Source organism: Brachycentrus maculatus, unplaced genomic scaffold, assembly GCF_059751285.1.
Source record: "Brachycentrus maculatus isolate JH-2025_06_01 unplaced genomic scaffold, ASM5975128v1 h1tg000388l, whole genome shotgun sequence".
In the NCBI taxonomy this organism is placed as follows: Eukaryota; Metazoa; Arthropoda; class Insecta; order Trichoptera; family Brachycentridae; genus Brachycentrus; species Brachycentrus maculatus.
The window spans coordinates 186,484-205,324 of NW_028281137.1; the positions used below are offsets into that span (position 1 = coordinate 186,484).

General features: G+C 32.4%; 2 protein-coding genes across 3 annotated transcripts in view; one reads left to right on the top strand and one right to left on the bottom strand.

Moving 5' to 3' along the window:
* LOC148303035 (uncharacterized) overlaps positions 1-2,214 on the top strand; it is a 132,225-nt gene extending 130,011 nt beyond the window's left edge. The window contains exon 7 of the mRNA XM_088270656.1: positions 104-2,214. Within this exon, the coding sequence (XP_088126782.1) occupies positions 104-206 (103 nt within the window). The 3' untranslated portion in view covers positions 207-2,214. The remainder of the gene's footprint in view (positions 1-103) is intronic.
* Positions 2,215-4,507: 2,293 nt separating this feature from the next.
* Positions 4,508-7,869, bottom strand: Ubc7 (ubiquitin conjugating enzyme 7). 2 transcript variants are annotated; one of them, XR_015838538.1, is made up of 3 exons: positions 7,747-7,869; positions 6,259-7,444; positions 5,228-6,061 (listed from the first exon to the last, which is right to left on the bottom strand). XR_015838538.1 is itself a non-coding variant. In XM_088270657.1 (2 exons), exon 2 carries the CDS (start codon positions 7,433-7,435, stop codon positions 6,929-6,931), a length of 507 nt encoding a protein of 168 aa, XP_088126783.1. In that variant the 5' UTR covers positions 7,436-7,444; positions 7,747-7,869; the 3' UTR covers positions 4,508-6,928. The 2 variants fall into 2 exon arrangements, 1 of the variants encoding a protein (XP_088126783.1); XM_088270657.1 differs by having other exon boundaries at positions 4,508-7,444.
* Between the last annotated feature and the right edge of the window lie 10,972 nt (positions 7,870-18,841).

Genomic DNA, 18,841 nt, shown 5'->3' on the forward strand with positions numbered 1-18,841 from the left:
ACTCGTGATACCAACTTCTTTTTTATCATTACCTTTTCGTATTATCTTCTTGTTTAAATGACGGTATTCACGGTATTTTGACATCATTATTTCCATATTACAGATGCGGTCGAGATGGTCAGATGAAATGCGACCCCAAAGTATGCACGCCAGAACCGATGCTTAGACAGATGATCGCAGTTGCGGCTACTTCGAGAAGAAGGTGAACTGGTCAAGACGGTGCCGGTCAGCCGCTGTGAATCTTGTCACTGTGATTTTGTGTGTAAAAGACAAAAAAATGACAATCTAAAAAAATAAAGTGCACAAGCGGAGAGAGTTACAAAATTAAGAAAAGTTATGATGTTTTGTTAAAGTGTTGCTTGGAGATTTAAATTTAAAAATGCTGCGGATTATACCTCCGTATGAGAGCACAAAGATAAATGTTTCAAAATGTAGTCTAATCTGAAATAAATCCGGCAATACCTACTATTTAGTATAACCGATGTGCGTTAAACTAGTGCACTAAATGAATCTGCGAATGAATTTTTTTATTTTACAATTAAGTTATATCTGTATTTTGTATCCATATGTATATAGGAATAAAAATCAATTTATTTTTCAGATGATATATAAATTTGCGCTGTAAAAGCAGTGGGTTATATTGGCATTTATTTAACTTTGCTTTAAAGTGCTCACTAATAATCCATTGACCGAGAGGACAGTGAATTGTTAAGTCTATATTTACTGCAATAAGTGTTTATTTATATAATTCTTGAAACTGGGTGCCAAACATTGAAATTTTCGTTTATATGTATTGTAATTTTATACGAAGGAAAGTAAGGAGATTTGTTTTTATAACGATTTGGTGTAGAAAGGGAGACTTTCCTTAGCGAACCGCTTCGTGTATATCGCCGATAGTTCTTGTCTATTTCGACGAGGTCACTTGTGCTCTTTAGTCCTTTTTATAAATTGTTTTTATTAATAAATTATGATCTAGTTACGAGTGACTGCCCAAAACAAGTTTGACTGATGTGTGAAGTTTGCCTCTCATTTGGAGAGCGCAAGAAAGTACATGGAAGGGATACCATGCGACATGGAAACTGCGAATGTCCTGCGATGTAAGACGCATCTCGCTCCAACCTATGTCCGAGAGTTTGCATCAATCAAATTTAGTTTGACATTAGTTTTTAGAAAGTGATGAACTGCCAGACTCTGAGTCGATGAGTAATATCTCAGTTGCACTCGAATCGCCAAACATCGCTTCACAATGCGTATGTCGCCATTTTATAAATAAAATAGAGCCTTTTCCCGAGTCAACTGTACTTGATAGCGCGGCAAGATGTACGCGGTGCTTACGTTCATCTTGAAATGTTGATCAAGGAAATATTCTCTTTGACTGAGAGTCATTACTCTTAATGTTTAAATATTATGTTATTACAAACAAAATTTATAATTCTCTTAAGTTTATTATCCAAACACATTTTTATGTGAATTTGCCAATTTTTAAAAACATATAGTAAGTGTCTATATATATATATAATCTATCACACATCCGATTCTTGTCCAAATTGTTTGATTAGTAGAATTCTCCTCATTAACTATAAAATGTTATAATTCTTTCCGTTGCGCGTTACATTTATATAATTATAATTACCTACTTTATTATCTTTTTGTTTATATAAATTCAAAACTAAAAGTACTTTTAAGATTTCTGCCTCTTGAACATTTGGATGATAATCTGATTTTATAAGTCATCGAACGTTTAAAATCAATAACCTTATCCGAGGATGTGTGATCCTACTGAGAAGAATATTTAAATAATTAGTTTTAAGTATCTAGTTTTTACTAAAAGTAAAATAATTTAGAACTTGTAGTATATTTATATTATATTAAACATATAAACATACACTGGTCTCTTTTGTATCAAAATCACCCATCTTTTCACTTATTTAATATTGAAATCAATGCAATTACCCCAATTCGAGTAATGTTTGAATAAATTATTACTGCGACTAGACAGTAAGATTGTGGAGGTACTATATTTGTGTCAATTCTATGTAATGCCAGTCAGAAAACTAATAGTTAGCCAGTGGAATGAAAAAAGCCATGCAAATGAGTTATTACATATAAATATAATATATCTTAGTAAAAATAAAGTACATGATAGGATATCAAAAGAAGTGTCCTTTTTTTATACATCTGATAAATAAACATCTTTTTATGGAAAACAATAAACACGTGTTCTTACTTACAATCACCTATTTACGGAGCGAAATTTACTTAAGGTGGAGACTGACCAGAGAATTTCGTCGTAACGTAACACGTTACAATGCGAGCATTCAGGCAGTCAGTACAGCGAGCCGAGTGGTCCATTCATAGTTTTGGATGCTTGCTGATGCTCACCGCGAGTGATGTTACGACGTTATGTTACGAGGAAATGCTCCGGTCAGTCTCCACCTATATACATAGAAAAGAAATTCTAGGAAACTGTTTTAATTATAATATGTATATGTATGTTGTTTGGTAAGTATAGTATGGGGTTACTTACCGCAACATTGTACAGTTGATGCCTCAAAATTGTAGGCAGTGCAAGACATATGAAATAAAACATTGACTGGTCCGCAGACTTAAGACTGACCTAAGTAATCCTCACAAGCACAGAGCTTGTATGCCAATGTAAGTCAATACTTATCAATTGAAAAGTGGGGAATACAGGAAGTGGAATTATAAAAGAGTTTACTGCTGCCACATTAACCCATCTCCTTGATCTCATTTATCTGTTCACCTCCAGTTCACCTCCACGAACTACAAGAGGTGTTCGGTCCATACATTTTTTTTCCGCATCCCTTTTTGTATTCCCAAAGTACATTTATACAATGTACATTTCAGTTATCTGCCCTGAAGTACATTTATACAATGTACATTTCAGTTATCTGCCCTGTGAAGTTGACTAAATATTTTTGGAATTATGTTCATCCGAATAGATCATGATCATTTAAACTCAAGGAGAACTCACCACCAGCTCTTTACCCTCAACGTATTCACATCTGTAATACTTTTCTTCTTCTTCATTCTAAATATCTGTGTGTGATGCTGCCGATTCCTCTTTGAATATCAAATGCCATCTTTTCAGGGGTCTGCTTGAGGGTCTAGGTCTAGGCGTTTTCTTAAAGGGCGATACGTGGAAGTTTTATCCTCTGACATTTTGTTTACATACTTTTTCTAGTTGAAATTGCCTTTGTTGTCATCCCAACCTCATAATATCTTCCGTATTACACATAATCTGGATAACAATGTTTCGTACGCAGACTCCCAACATTTTTCCCGTTACAGATCGGAGAGTTCCCATTTCAGAGGTCGAGATTTTGTTCTTGAGGTATCTGCCCTTGCCTCGATTCCATAAGTGGCTATTGGTCGAACTCATGTTTTGTTTATCTTCATTTTACTCTCAATCCTCAATAAATTTGTTCCTCCGCATTGAATTTTGAGGCATCCAGATATAGTTGCAGCCTTATTTTGATTTCCTTTGGAGTTTCCAGAGTCAACTCCGAGATGCCATTTGTTCACTGGTCTTGTTATCCAAAACCAGTTTGCATCTTATTGAATTGTTTGATATTGTGATGCTTTCAGTTTTGTCGGTGGATGTCTCCATGTTGTACTTTTTCAATGTCACGTGAAACTTGCCTTGAAGCGAAAATTAGAGATCATCTTAGGATTCTGCTATAACGACGGCATCATCAGTGTAGCCAATAATGCTGATTCTTTCACATTTTGCTGCCTAGGTTCATATTGGTGACCTGTAATGCAGAAATTTAAAATACGAGCCATCCTCATGGAAGCAAAATTTACTCATCTGCGAACAGCACAGTAAAGCAATTATGGTAGTACATAGTAAAAAGTCCATAGAAAACATTCGATTAATTTAACCCATTATATTAGAAATCAATCTCTTTTGATATATGCGACCTGCACACAGAGCTTGCTTAGTGATTTAGATTTAGCTAGTTGATCACTCGGTTAGATGCTGTCAATAGAATTGAATCTGAGCCTTATACAAAAGTGACCTTTCCTGCACATACAATTCAAGCATTATGGGGATATCTTGTGAACCTGAGATGCGGGTTTTTTGAAAACACATCTTCGTTGCAAAAACAGCTCTAATAACCGCTGATCATATTATTTATTTCTTTGGTATTAACTTTGTGGAATAACATGATTCCAATGCCAATTCGACTAAGTGTGATGTTTTGGGTGGAGGTAAGGAAGTAAATGCTACAAGGAGTGGCGGGATATTTCAGGGTTCTGAGACGGAGTATGCCTGGGACCGATATCATTAAAGACTATAGAGACCCAGTCGACTTAGGTAATGAGTGCCAAAAAAACATTAGCCATACAGACACTCCTGTAGATGATTATTTCCCGGCATATTGTCGCAAACTCAGGAGTTTACGACTCACATCACGGTGTTTAAGAGATCGTTGGCTCGCTCCAAAGTGAAGGTTTTTCCTTTCTTCAGGTTTTATATTGATTTATCATACTTATTTCCAAGAGATTTGCTAAAAACAAAAAAAAACAAGAAATTTGTCTGACTGGAATTAGCAAAGTTTCACAGTGAAATGTTGGAAATGAATGATCTTTTAAAACTTAAATAATGTTAAAATTAATCCAGTCAAAGAATGCATTAAACTATTGTTCTTCTTCTTGGTGTAGGCCGCGTGGTCTGTTTTTAAGAGGGATTAGCCTCCTGCAATGTCAATTCCCAGCTGTCAATCCATTTCTTTGATGGTCTGCCCGAGAGTCGTATCCCTTGGCGTTGGGCTCCAGTGCAATGTGGAGGAGTCTGGATGGTTCCATTCCACTTGAATATAAAAATAAAATGACCACTTTGAGTTTGTTCATGTAAACATGACCAGTTTCGAGAACTAAAAATGTTCTCACCAACAGGTGAGATTAGTTAGAGGACATCTGTAGTCCCCAAAAGTACTCATGTTTATATTAATAAACATTTTTTTTTTTAAAGGAATAACCCGCACAGCCTAAATTTTTATAGGCTCCAGGTAGGAACTATCTTTACTAAAGGAGAGGGAAGAAATATGTGAAAAATATATCACAAAATTCAATTGACAATAATAACTTCTTGATTTCATTTTATAACTGGCATGATCGAACCCGTGATGCTAATTTTACAATTGCTGACCTGAAAAATAACTGCACTTTTTAACTAACTAACAGAAAAAATTAAACAACCTTGTATAGATCCATAAAATTTTATTAAACGATTTAACAAAGCAAATAAAAACTAATAATAATTCTACAACATCTAACTTAAATAAGGATTCATGATTAAACCAATTGCCTAAAAACAGTACAAAAAAATAAATATATACTTATCATACTTAGGTATGATACAGTAAGTAAATATGTAGGTGATACCTGAAAAAAAAAACAAAAAAATATATACAATTGGACCACAGCACATTAAGAACCGATACGACACCATAAAAATACAGAATTGCATGTACGCGGTATACTATGGTATAAAAATATTAGACCAAATCAGTTTTGTTCGGCTGATGGTCTCTTGGCCAACCGATATTATGGGCTCTTGAGTCATAATTTTGAGTGTTCAACCCCTACATTCAAACAAAAGGGATAAGTGGGTTTTTGAAAATGTATAGAATCGATGAATGCAAACATTTTACATATTACAGTAAACCCCCACTACAACGTTGAGATAGCCACCGCATTCTCGGAGGGAATGTTATATTGGGTTAATGTGTTAAAATTGTATTTTAATTTGAAATGACTCATTTCAGACATTTCCGCTGATTGAAATGTATAAATACATTTTTTGAAATTAATACCCTATAACGTTTCCACTGATAACGCGGTACCCATCTCAACGTTACAGGGGGTTTTCCGTATATCATGAGAATACAAATATTGCTCTTTTTAATCATTATTCCAATCAAACAATTGGTAATTGAATGAATTTTGAAATCCTTCAAGTGAAAATTAAACTTGCGAAAAATTGTTTACAAAAATATGACAATCGCAGAATTTAATGCAATAAACATTTAATCTAGATTTTCAATGAATACTGACAAAAATTTTGATGCGAATTTAATATTTTTTTAGTATTTGTTTCTCAGTGGTGGACTATTATATGATTAACTTGAAATAGCACCCAAATGATTTTTCAAAAATGATTTGGGGACAAATGAATGGCAAAAACACAGGTACGCGGCATGAATGCAGTCTTAGGTCGAATTCACACACTCGTATGAGGTTTATTTCAGGACTAAGTATCGATTGTATATATTTTGATCATGTATCACATAACTATGTACATGGTAAATCAGTCAAAGACATACTGAAACAGCTGAAGACGCAAAACGAGAAATAGATATATCACTCACTCCTTTCAACAACGTCATATATCAACAAAAAAATTCAGGAGATCGTTTTTAAAGTTTAAGAATACAATAAAATGTATTCAAAATAAATATCAAGCCACATATTGAACTTTTTACTGTGCAACAGATGTTTTTAGGTAAAACCTGAAGGTTTTTTCTTCATTTGAAAAATATTTGGTTAAAAAGATAAATAAACAATACCTTTTCTTCAAAATGCAAAAACAACACTTTCTGCCCTGCAGCGGGTAAATATTAAGTTAAAAATATGCCGCTTTTGCTGGGATATAGGACATTTTCTGGGCATTCTGAAAACATGCACAACTGAAAATTGACAATTTTTGATTTATGACATTCTTGAAAGGAGTGAGCGATATGTATATTGAGAGCAGTAAACATGAATTGTATATTATTATCCATCCATGAAATCAAATATAGATATTCGTTATATCCTTTTTAAGTAATGCAAGGAAATTATCAGATCGCTGATTTGTATATTCTGCAAAAAATATTTAAGAAAAAATGGGAGGGCAGTGTTAATCCAATGGCAAACCGAGTGTTTTCCTCACAGTCATCTGGGCTCGCCTATTAAACTGTTCCCTATCGTCTCTCCACATCTTCGCAGCATCAACGTTGGCGCTGCTTTCGTCATTGGGCTCCGCAAGCATGCTGACTACAGAAAGAAGGATCTTCTCGATGCTCTGCACGGGCGACCATCGCTCCTCGCTACTCTCATACCCCATCGGATCATCTCCGGGAGCGTGTAGAATGGATATGCAAACCCTCCCATCCGCGTAAATGTTCGGATGAAACATTTCGCACAAGAACTGCATCTTAGGAGGGCTCAACGGGTAATCTGGAGGCAGTACCAGCTTGGCCGGGAACACACCTCCCTCGAAACACGTATCTTCCGGCCCGGTGATCAACGCCTCCCATTCAAAGAAATTCTCTTCATTTGTCGGCCCTGCTAGAATGCCTTCGGGCGGATTTAGTGTCAGCTGTTTGTATTCTGCCATCAGGCGACGCAATGCGGAACCGGCCATCGTATAAACCTTCAAGATAAAAATACATAAAAACAAAAACATGTCATTGCAATCTGCAATGTTTATTAGGTTATAATGCCCAATAAAAAAACAATTCTCGAGCATCTGCGACGAATGTTTGACTGGTAATATAATTCTTTTATGATTAGGTTGAATGATATTTATATTATTAATATTAAAGATAACAAATGTGTGCATACGGCGCAAATTGAGTCAAAAGAGTGGCGAGGAAATTATCGAAATATTGTCAACAAAATACTATGGTGCAACGAATTTTAAAGGTAAAACATGTAAATGAGTATGATATTAACCTTAGAATCAAACGAATACACACAATAAAATACTAATCACGATCAAAACTCCTGATAAAATGTAAAAACAGACGGAAACAAGCCAATGCTGATGTTTGATGGTTTCAAGCTGTCACTTAGTTCTGTAAGATATGCTGACACCTATTGTCAATAAATAAAAGCTATTTAGCAGAAATCTTCTATTTAGCATAAAGAAGGGAACTATCAAACGATACTTAAAACCAACAATAGCTAGATGTCTCTAGTAATACTTTTTTGAAAATGTTTTATTATTAATGCTTATAAATATTGACAAAACAGAAACTTATAAAGTCTATAGGTACACTTTAGCATTTTTAATGAATCAAAATCAAATCAATGTGTCTTTCAAAAATATATATTCAAGAAACACAAGACAATCAGTTCTATTATTCTCAATCTTATTCTTCTGTAAAGAAGAGAGACATAAAGGTGAAACTATATAAGTATATAGTAAAACCTCGATAAAACGGACCTCTATTTAACGAACATGGGATATAACGGTCAAGAAACATTATTTGCATTTTTATAATTTTAGATTGATAAAAAAAAGAGAGTTGATAAAAAATAGCTAACCTGTTAAAAGTTGATAAAAGTGCAAACGAAACTTGAATCCTTTTCAAAGCAGGATTACCGAAAGCAAGCGCGTCGGTACCAAACAGCAACGTCACTTTATGACGAGTCTTGGAAGATAGTAAAGAATAATTTTGTTTATTTATATCTAAGTACAGTTTACACATTTAAAAAAATATTTTTTAAACCTATTTCCGTATAACGGACTTTCGGCTTTAACGGAAACTCTCCCCTCAATTAGTCCGTTATATCGAGTTTTTCTGTTTTTATATTTCAATTGCAATAAAATCAAACTGACGTCGTTGATGGTTTTGATCATAATAGTCTAGTTTTTTAAAGATCAATGTAGATCTGGGTGTGAAATATTGATAAATGGGGAAATTATGAAACAGGTAGATGATTTCGTATATTTGAGCAGTATGTTTTCTAGGGATAAAAAGATTGATAAAGATATAGAAAGGAGAGTGAATTCTAGGAACAGAGTGAATGGTGCACTGAAATCAGTTATATCAAATAAAAGCCTCAGCGAAAGCTAAACTTGTACCAACTTAAATGTATGGAAGTTAAGCGTGGAATTGCAAGAAAAGGATGAAATGCAGTCGAAATGCGATCTCTCAGACGAATAGTAGATGTTCGAATGGGGAAATAAAGAAAGAACGCAAGGCTGAGATAAGTATTATCGATAAAATTAAGAAAGGTGTATTGAGATGGTTTGGACATGTGGAACGAATGATTAAAAATAGAACGATAAAATAAATTTATGAGGCGAATCTAGTTAGAAAAAGAAGCAAAGGAGGATCAAGGAAAACTTAGCATCATCAAGTATTTCAAAAACTTGGGCTTGGTCAGATCAGGAGTCGGCACAATCGGCGGGTATGCATGAGGAGATGCTTGAATGTGAAAGAGCCGACGATTGTTTGCTAAGACAGATTGGTATGGCGTCCTATTCTCTCTGCCTACCTCTTCGTGGAAGCGGCATGATGGTGGGTTAGGTAATTTAAAAGTATTCAAGTTAACATCAGAAGTCAAAGAATACGATGTAATTACGGTTGCTTTAATGAGAAATACTTTTATTATTCTTTTATTCGTAGTTGAAAAGTTATATTCTAACATCGTTAAGGAAATATGATTTGAAATCAGATTATTCCGTTTGATGTGGTTGTGGCGGGCCTGAGGTGGGTGAGGGGAGGGGGGGATAGAGAAATTGCCAGTGTCGTCAGATAGAACCCCAAATAAATGACAGAAAGATAAATAAAAAGAGGAAATGATAAAAGTCTACTTTAAAAGATAAAAGGAAACTAAAATGGGATGAAAATGAAATGAAACGGGCGCTGTGGGCGGGAGGGGGGGGGGGAGAGGTACAGCTTACCGGGGAAGGGGGGAGGAGGCATTAAGCCCGCATTGCACGGACTAATTATTGATATTAAAAAAAAAACAAATGGATTGCTAATAAGGTCTATGCAATATTTTGTATGTGTGAGTTTGTACATAGATTGCTTCACCGATTTTCCCAAATTCCAGTATTTTTTAAAAGTTGATATTGACATTTCAACATAGATGATGGAGAAAATGGAAGCCTGGTTATTTGCAGAGCTCACGACCTTCATAGGTTGGCTTAAGTGATAATTTTATACACGTGTAACATTCACCATTTTACCCATGATTGACAAACACACTACTTAAATTTCGGATACACAACATTTTGAGTGTGTCCAAATACTTGTTCACAAAATCTGGATTATCTCCAATTATAGGAGTTATTTTCCAATTACAGGATTCGGATCTCACATACTAATATAAGAGTTTCTGCTTAGTAAAAAGCTTCTTTACATCTCACCAATAGATGTCTCTAGTGAAGTTCTAGTGATTCATGAACAAGGTTTCTAAATTGGTTCATATACATAGAACTTCCAAGAATTTGAGTAGTGTGGTTGTCAATAATGGGTAGAATTGGTGAATGTTACACGTGTGTAAAGTGATCACTTAAACCAGCCTATGACGGTCGTAAGCCCCGCAAATTCCCAGACTTCCATATTCTTCTTCATCTTTGATGAGATGTCAAAAAATAATATAAATTTCGGATGTTGTATGTTAAATATATGTTTATCACTTAATTGCCACCTTCTTTCACATGTGAGTTTTAGGCACCATCTATAGTTAGGTGGGATAAATTTTTAAAAAATTCGCAGAGTCCTTAATGAAATGTACGAGTATTTACCAGGAGATGCTTGAGAAAACATGAAGATTGATTTTTATTACTTTTATGATTTGACCATTTTTATTTGATCATAATATTTCGATTATGTTCAAATCTTTGTTCACAAATCAAGGTTTGTCCACTGAGGTGTTATTTATATTGACATCTCAGCATAGATGAAGAAGAATATGGAAGTCCGGGTATTCACAGAGTTTACTACCTGCCATAGGCAGGCTTAAGTGATAACTTTATAAACTTATGTGTAATATTCACCATCCTACTCATGACAATTCAATTGTGTTTTTAGTGCTCATTGTATCCAATTGTATTCATTGACAAATACCCGTATTCTAAAATCCTGTTAAAATCTCTGCAGTATTCAATACAGCAGAGAGATACATTTGTGGAATTTCTAATTAATAATAATAATAAATAAATTTGGATTACTTATATAGCGCCATTTTCGTAAAAAAATACCTCAAGGGCGCTTCACTGTGAATGAATTGGGGAAAATATTATGGTGGAAATGATTTAGCAAACAAATGTGTTTTTAGTCTTTTTCTAAAGATCATCTCACTCTCACTAATTCTAACCACTGGTGGAAGAGGATTCCACGCCGTCGGTCCTGCAACAGCAAAGGCACGCTCGCCAAATTTAGTGCGTTGGTTGCGAGCTGGTAAGATCACTTTGCCCATTGCAGATGTTGTAGCCGATCGAAGCGTGAGACGTCTATCAACCAATTCATCTAGAATACACAGCTCCTTAAGATACTCTGGAGCCATATTGTGTATTGATTTATACATGAGTAGGCAGAGTTTATACTCAACCCTTTCGGGAAAGCGTAACCAGTGGAGTTTGTGAAGTAGTGGGGTGATGTGACTGAATTTAGAAATTCCAAAAATTAGTCTCGCTGCTGCGTTTAACACTGATTGCAGTCGAGTCATTTTATTGTTTGGTAGACCCGTGTATATACCGTTACAATAAGTCGCATCACTCCACTAACATACTTCACGATCTACAGTGGTTACGATTTCCCGAAAGGATAGAGTAAAACTCTGCCTGCTATGTATGGTCTCCGTAATATCCAAAAAGCTGTGCATTCCAGGCGAATATGCTGATAGGAGTACCACACCTCGATCATGTGCAACAACTGCCACGGTAAAGTGATTTTACCAGCTAGCAACCAATGCACTAAATTTGGCAAGAGTGCCTTTGTTATTGCAGGTCCAATGGCATAAAATGCTCTTACACCATCATAAGAAACACAGATAGTGAGAGATAATCTTATGAAATAATAATAATTAAAATCATTTCAATAATTTTCTTTCCATCATGTGACAAAAATTTTATTTAAGAAAATGGTGCTATATATTTTTTTTTTATTCCATTTTTTTATAAGAGTTAATTTATCATCTGATGTGCATTGCTCTCAACAGTACTTTTTAGAAAGAGATAGTTGTACTTTTAAAGTGAGATGGATATGAACATATTTTTTATCGTAAAGTAAACACTCTTATGAATAATTCTAAACAAATTTAAATTTAAATTTAATTTCAATTTTCATGGAAATTCAGAACCAAACTGTTCAGTCATCTTCCTTGTGAGTTTTCCACCTCTTCCTCTGCTTACATTACCAACCACATATTTTTCTCTATTTTTGTTGAGATATTAAAAAGAAAATCTTGAACGAGTAATTTGACTACACCCCTGCGACAATTTCCAATATTTGATATTAACAAGCATTATAATTGCAAATCTCCCTTTCCTAATGGATTTCGCTCAAAAATTATGACAAAGACTTTTGTTATGCGGAATTATAAAAATATTGAATAAACATTTGATTTAAATATAAGGCGGATAAGACAAAAATCTTCTGAAAGGTTCCCTTGGTAAACCCTGAATAAAAGCTCTGGGGTGGGAGGGTGGGAACGGGTGAAGAGAAGGGGGGAAAGAAAATTTTCTATCTGTAAGTAAGAATAAATTGAAATGATAATATAAAAAATGGGGTGATGTACCACCTCCGTGGGACTTGAATCCGTCAAGTTTTGACGCAGTAATACTTTTGAGTAAAAAGCTCCTTTTCATACTTATAAATTCATCTTTACATAGTTCAATTGATTTTTTTTTTTACTAAGGTGTATTAATTGCTTAGTATTATTTTCAAAATTAAAATGAAATGTGTGTATTTTTGTGCTGACAAATTTTTGCATATCATAATATAGTTGAGTACTGTAAAATTCATGATAATATTGGAAACTTAATTAATTTTGAAGTTTAGCATAATTACACTGATTTTCTAGCAAGATTTGATATTAACTCCTTCATGATGTGTTTATAATTTAAGAATTTTTCATTGCAGATTAATAATTTGTTGAGAGTTGAATCGTTCGTTCATTATATGAGCAAATGACCATTTATTTGATATCATGGTTTATCAGGGTTTTTTTTTCATGCAACGGTGTTTACGGTACCTTTTTTTACGGATTTTTTTTTAAATTTTCAAAATCATTCATCATTCATCAAATTGATTAAATATGGTATTGAAATGAATATTTAAATGGTGTTTTAATACATTTATTTGTAAAAAGCTTGACACGAAGTGAGTTCCGGGATTTTTTTGTTAAAAAAAATAGACCTGGTTTAAATGAATGAATTAGTAATAAAATATTGAAAAGAGAATCATGCATATATATATATATATAATATATATATATATATATATATATATATATATATATATATATATATATATATATATATATGTATATATATATAAATATAATATATATATATATATATATATATATATATATATATATATATATATATATATATATATATATATATATATATATATGCAGGTAGTTTGCACTAGGGGGGAAATATTTAACCGGACTCGGATTTAAACTGTAACATACATGTGCGTATACGCAGATTGAAAATAAGTTTGTTAGTTTGTTGGTGGTTGAAAGAGGAAGAATATTTCGAAATAAGGGATGGAGCAACCTCAGGGTGGGCTGAAAAGTTTCCAAGGGGTTGTGGTGGGGGGAGGGAAAAGTAATTCGATTTGTTGCGAAATGTAATTTTATTCAAGTAGTTTGTTGCGATGAGGATCCTTGCGTTTTGTACGAGTACCACAAAATGAAACATTAAAAAAAGAAAAGAAAAGAATTCCTATTACGACTAATGAAATGAGGTATGAGTTAAAATGTTCAAGTGGGCAAGAATTGTAATAAGTTTGAGGGATTTTTTATTCCAAACGAATCCAATTTGTTACTGAAGTGACTTTAAAAGAAACAGCTTAAAACAATAATTTCAAATGAACTAATGATCGCACCACTACTATAAGCGATCCGTTAAAAATTCACTCAAAATTGGGTACCAGTCAGTGTATTTGAACGGATTATTAAGATCGGATCCTTCGCGAACGACTCACGTCCAGATTTTCTTAAAACACTTTATTAATTTATTGTATAATCTATCACAGATGTTAAGTATACGTTTTATGGATTTGAAAAACTTCCTCGATCATCTCAATAACCTCCAGATTATTTATTGAAGTAATACCTATGTCAAATGAATGTTTATCACGACTTCCTTGTTACATAATTAAATGTGGGCTTTGACGGTGAATTAAGAATAATACAACCTTCAATACATCATAAAATTCTTTTATTTGTGATTTGAGAGTTTATTTTGTGAAATAACCTTATGATTAAAATGTTTTAAGGCCACTTTATTGAGTTTATTCATGTAAACACGACTAGTTTGAAAGATGTTTCCAGTTCTTATGAACAGATGAAAATACAAATATTTTGTTTATATTTGTATTTTTTCTTTGATTGATTCAGCAGGCACTTTGTGGTAAAATCTATCGAATTTTAATTTAAGTTTTACTTAGTAAATACCATTATTTCTTAAAATGTATAGTGACACGTGTTTCGATGCATTCCGCATACGGTGTTTGAAAATTATGCGCATACTTAAGTAAAACTTAAATTTAAAATATTTGAATTTTCTACACTTGATGAGAACATATATACGTAGTTCTTGAAACTAGTATTGTTTACTTTAATAAACTCAAGAAAGTTGTCTTATACAAGTGTTTTATTTTTATATTTAAATCACCCTTAAATTCATTATGAAATCTTAACATCGATGAAGAATAATATAAAAGTCTGGATATTTACAGGACTTACGACCTGTCGTATGCTCGTTAAGTGATCACTTTACACAAGTGTAACATTCACCATTCTACCGATGATTGACAACCATACTACCGTAATTATTGTAAGTCGTATTCTTCTTCATCTATCTTGAAATGTAAAAATGTAAAATAACTCCAAAATGAAGGAAAATAACTCAAAATATTATCATTCTAAAATTTGTTTACTTTAGCTTGAATTTAAAATTCAAAGGAAATTTTGTGAAGCCAACATCATGTGACAAATTCCAATGTGATAAATAATCTCTTGAAAAATAATCGCAAGAAAAATACATTTATTCCTTCTGTCGTCTTATGGACGGATGTTTATTGAAAGTAGATGAAAATACACAAATTTTCTGTACATAAATATTTATTACGCCATAACATCGACATGAAAATATATTTTAAGCATTGTGACGTACGTTCTTGAGGAATAAATATGAAAACCATTTTATAAATTAGTACACTGCTCATAAAATATATTTATGATCATTTTATTTGCTTACATTATACATACACATACATACATTTACAGTAATGTGTCTTCATTCAGTTTTGCAATATGAAACTTTTTCAATAAATTATTTTTTAGTTACTTGTATATAAATCATTTTTTAGTCATGCAATTATGGATGAAATGGCCAATGAAACGATCTATGTCGTATCTGCCCACCTCCATTATCTAATTATTAATGACCCTTTTATAAATAGTTCGTTATAAAATGACTTTATTAATAATGGGAGCTGGTTTTACACCTTTATTAAGTTATAATCAAATTTCTTTAAGGCCAAGTAATCAATATCCCGCAACTTAATTTTCTTAAAACTCTGGCAATATTAAACGTAATTGATATTTTTTCTTCTTAAAACACCGGCTGATCACCTTTACTTCATGTATAAATGATCAAGATAACACTGCGTTTATATGACACAATGCCGTATGCACCATTGGGGTGTGGATAAGGGTATTATTATTATATTATTATTAAAACACCGTTTTGGTATTGAAAAATGAGTTTTTCATAGAGATAAATGTGTTGTTTTAAAAGGAAGTGAGTTATAAAAATGTATGGATGGAGTAATATATATATATATATATATATATATATATATATATATATATATATATATATATATGGCGGGTATGTGTGAGGAGACACGTGAATATATAAGAGGCGAAGATTGTTTGCAAAAACAGATATTCAACTATATATATATATAATATATATATATATAAATATATATATATATATATATATATATATATATATATATATATATATATATATATATATATATATATATATATATATATTATATATATATATATATATATATATATATATATATATATATATATATATATATATATAAATATATATATATATGTATATATATATTTTTATTTTTTCTAATATATGTTCTAAAGTTTTTTAAATGTCCTCAGAAACACGTCCGACTTCTCGAGCAGCCAGTCGCTTACTAATCATCCGGTTTTTGAGTTCCCCTTAACCAAATGTGATTTTTTTTAATTTGATTTGATCAGCCGTATTCTTCAGACGTGTGAAGGATTCGTATTATGATTATAAGTGCCTTGGGTAAGTACTTGGGTAAGTTTTATTTTATTTTGTGTTTTAATTTTAATTTTTATAACCATGTTCAGTGGTAAGGTAAACGCATTTTTTTATTAAAAAAAATGCATATAAAATTTTGAGTATGTGTTTCAGCTAAAAACTACAAGTTTGATAAATATTTGAGACATGTTTCGGCTCTATTTTTCATCCACGGAGGCCATGTTTGTTTTCTGTGAGATGGATTTTCCAAATGATTTCCTCCTTCCCCTATTATCCGTGTTACATTTTTCACAAGGCGAAAATTTATTTTACTCTCATAACGACATCCTTTTTTATATCCAATTTATTTATTTGTGACAGCCGCGTACTGTCAACATTAGGGTAATATGTATGAACATTGAATATTGAATGCGAAACGAGAACGGGTGTTATGAAAGGAATGGCTGGAAGGGAATTAATCATATATTAATTAATAATTCTCGACTAAAACCAGCTCAAATCGATTTTCATTCATAGGGCCATAAAAACAATATTTACATTTTAAATTTTAGTTTTACTTATTATTTTTTGACATCTCATCAAGGATGAAAAAGAATATGGAAGTCTGGTCATTTACTCAAATTCTCGGAAGTTCTTTATATACTTATATACCCATTTTGAAACATTGTTCTTGGTTCCCATTTTTTGAGGGGAGAGAAATACGAAATAATATCTTAATATTATAACAAAATGGGTTCATATACATAGAACTTCCAAGAATTTGAGTAGTGTGGTTGTCAATAATGGGTAGAATTGGTGAATGTTACACCTGTGTAAAGTGATCACTTAAACCAGCCTATGACAGTCACCAGTCCCGTGAATGCCCAGACTTCCATATTCTTCTTCATCTTTGATGAACTGTCAAAAAATAATATGAAAAATACTCCTATAATTGGAGATAATCCAGATTTGTGAACAAGTTTTGTATTTGGACACACTCAAAATGTTGTGTGAGTAAATACCACTTATTCTTAAAATCGATTTCGTGACACGTGTTTCGATGCATTCCGCGTCATTTTCAAACACCAAATACCAAGTAAAACATCTATTTAAAATAGATTGGTTTTACCACAAAGTGACTGCCGTGAGAATATTTAGAATTTCAAATTATAATCAAAATTATAAATACGAGTATCTAAAAAAAAATTGCTATGAGTATTTTACCCATTTTTTGAAGGGAGAGAAATACGAAATAATATCTTAATATTATAACAACTAAAAATATTTTTTTCATTTTTTATCATAGGTATTTTTTTTGAGGTCAAGGAATCTTGCATCCCTTACATATGTTACTGCGGCCATATTAGGTCTATTGTGACCTTCATAGGTATTACTAGTATTTGTATTGTGAAACATAGATATATGTTTTTTGACATGTCAACATATGATGAAGAAAAATATGGAAGTCTGGGTATATATAGAACTAAAGACCCTTCATAGGCTGGTTAAGTGTTCACTTTATCTCAGCCATGACATGTCCCAAGCTTCTTCGCCTTTGCATTTATTCCTTATATCGAACATGTATCACATATAGTTTTGCCATATATTCGTCTAAGATATTGCTTTTTCAGTGAATTCAGTATACTTTCATCATTCTTTATTCATATAATAATGAAATAAAAACAAAAATAATGAAGTATTTTTAAGCTTACAAAAATAGTTGTTCAGATTTCGTGTGCGGTTTATTTGTTTATAATTACTTATTTATGTAATCATCCTTTATAAAACTTTATAATAATATTAAGGCCCGTCCCCACTTCTCTTCCCCAGGGCTGTAATCTTCTACTCAAACACAACGATGCGATTGCTTTATTAATTAAACCTTGTTACGGCAAAATACTCTGAAGCACTTAACGCAGCTTCGTTATTATCTCCCTTAACCTCTCTGCAATAAGGGCCACAATCGTCTGCATGCTTGGTATAAAATATGGGCTATATAAAACAGGGTTATCAATGACCTTTAAAAATGACAATCAAAACGAACAAAAACAGCTACTAAACGTCTTTTTTTAATTGAAATGAGTTTTTTTTTTAAACAAAGAGTATGGAAACAGAACAGCTGCTTCAAGCAGTCAGCGTCAATAGCTTCAATCTACCGCAGTTGGGAAATCCGCATTTTCAATACAAAATTCTCATTCTCATCATACTCGACCTCAAGTCAAATTGTAACTGTTCGACGAGATTGTTCAAAACGCCATTGCAATTATGCTGTATTCCTAAAACAGTAAACAAAGCTTGTATTATGGGACAACACTTATGAATATATCACTGAGTTTAGGAAAAAATTCTAAAACAATATATCATTAATATATCACTGAGTTTAGGAAAAAATTCTAAAACAGTATTTTCTTTAAAAATTGTAAATATTTTTTTCCTATATCAGCAAAAATGAGTTTATATTAATTCGACAGCCCTGTTTCGTTTTATTATAGTAAAATAATTCACGTTAGCAGACTTTCGACAGCGTATGTTTATCGTTATATCTTC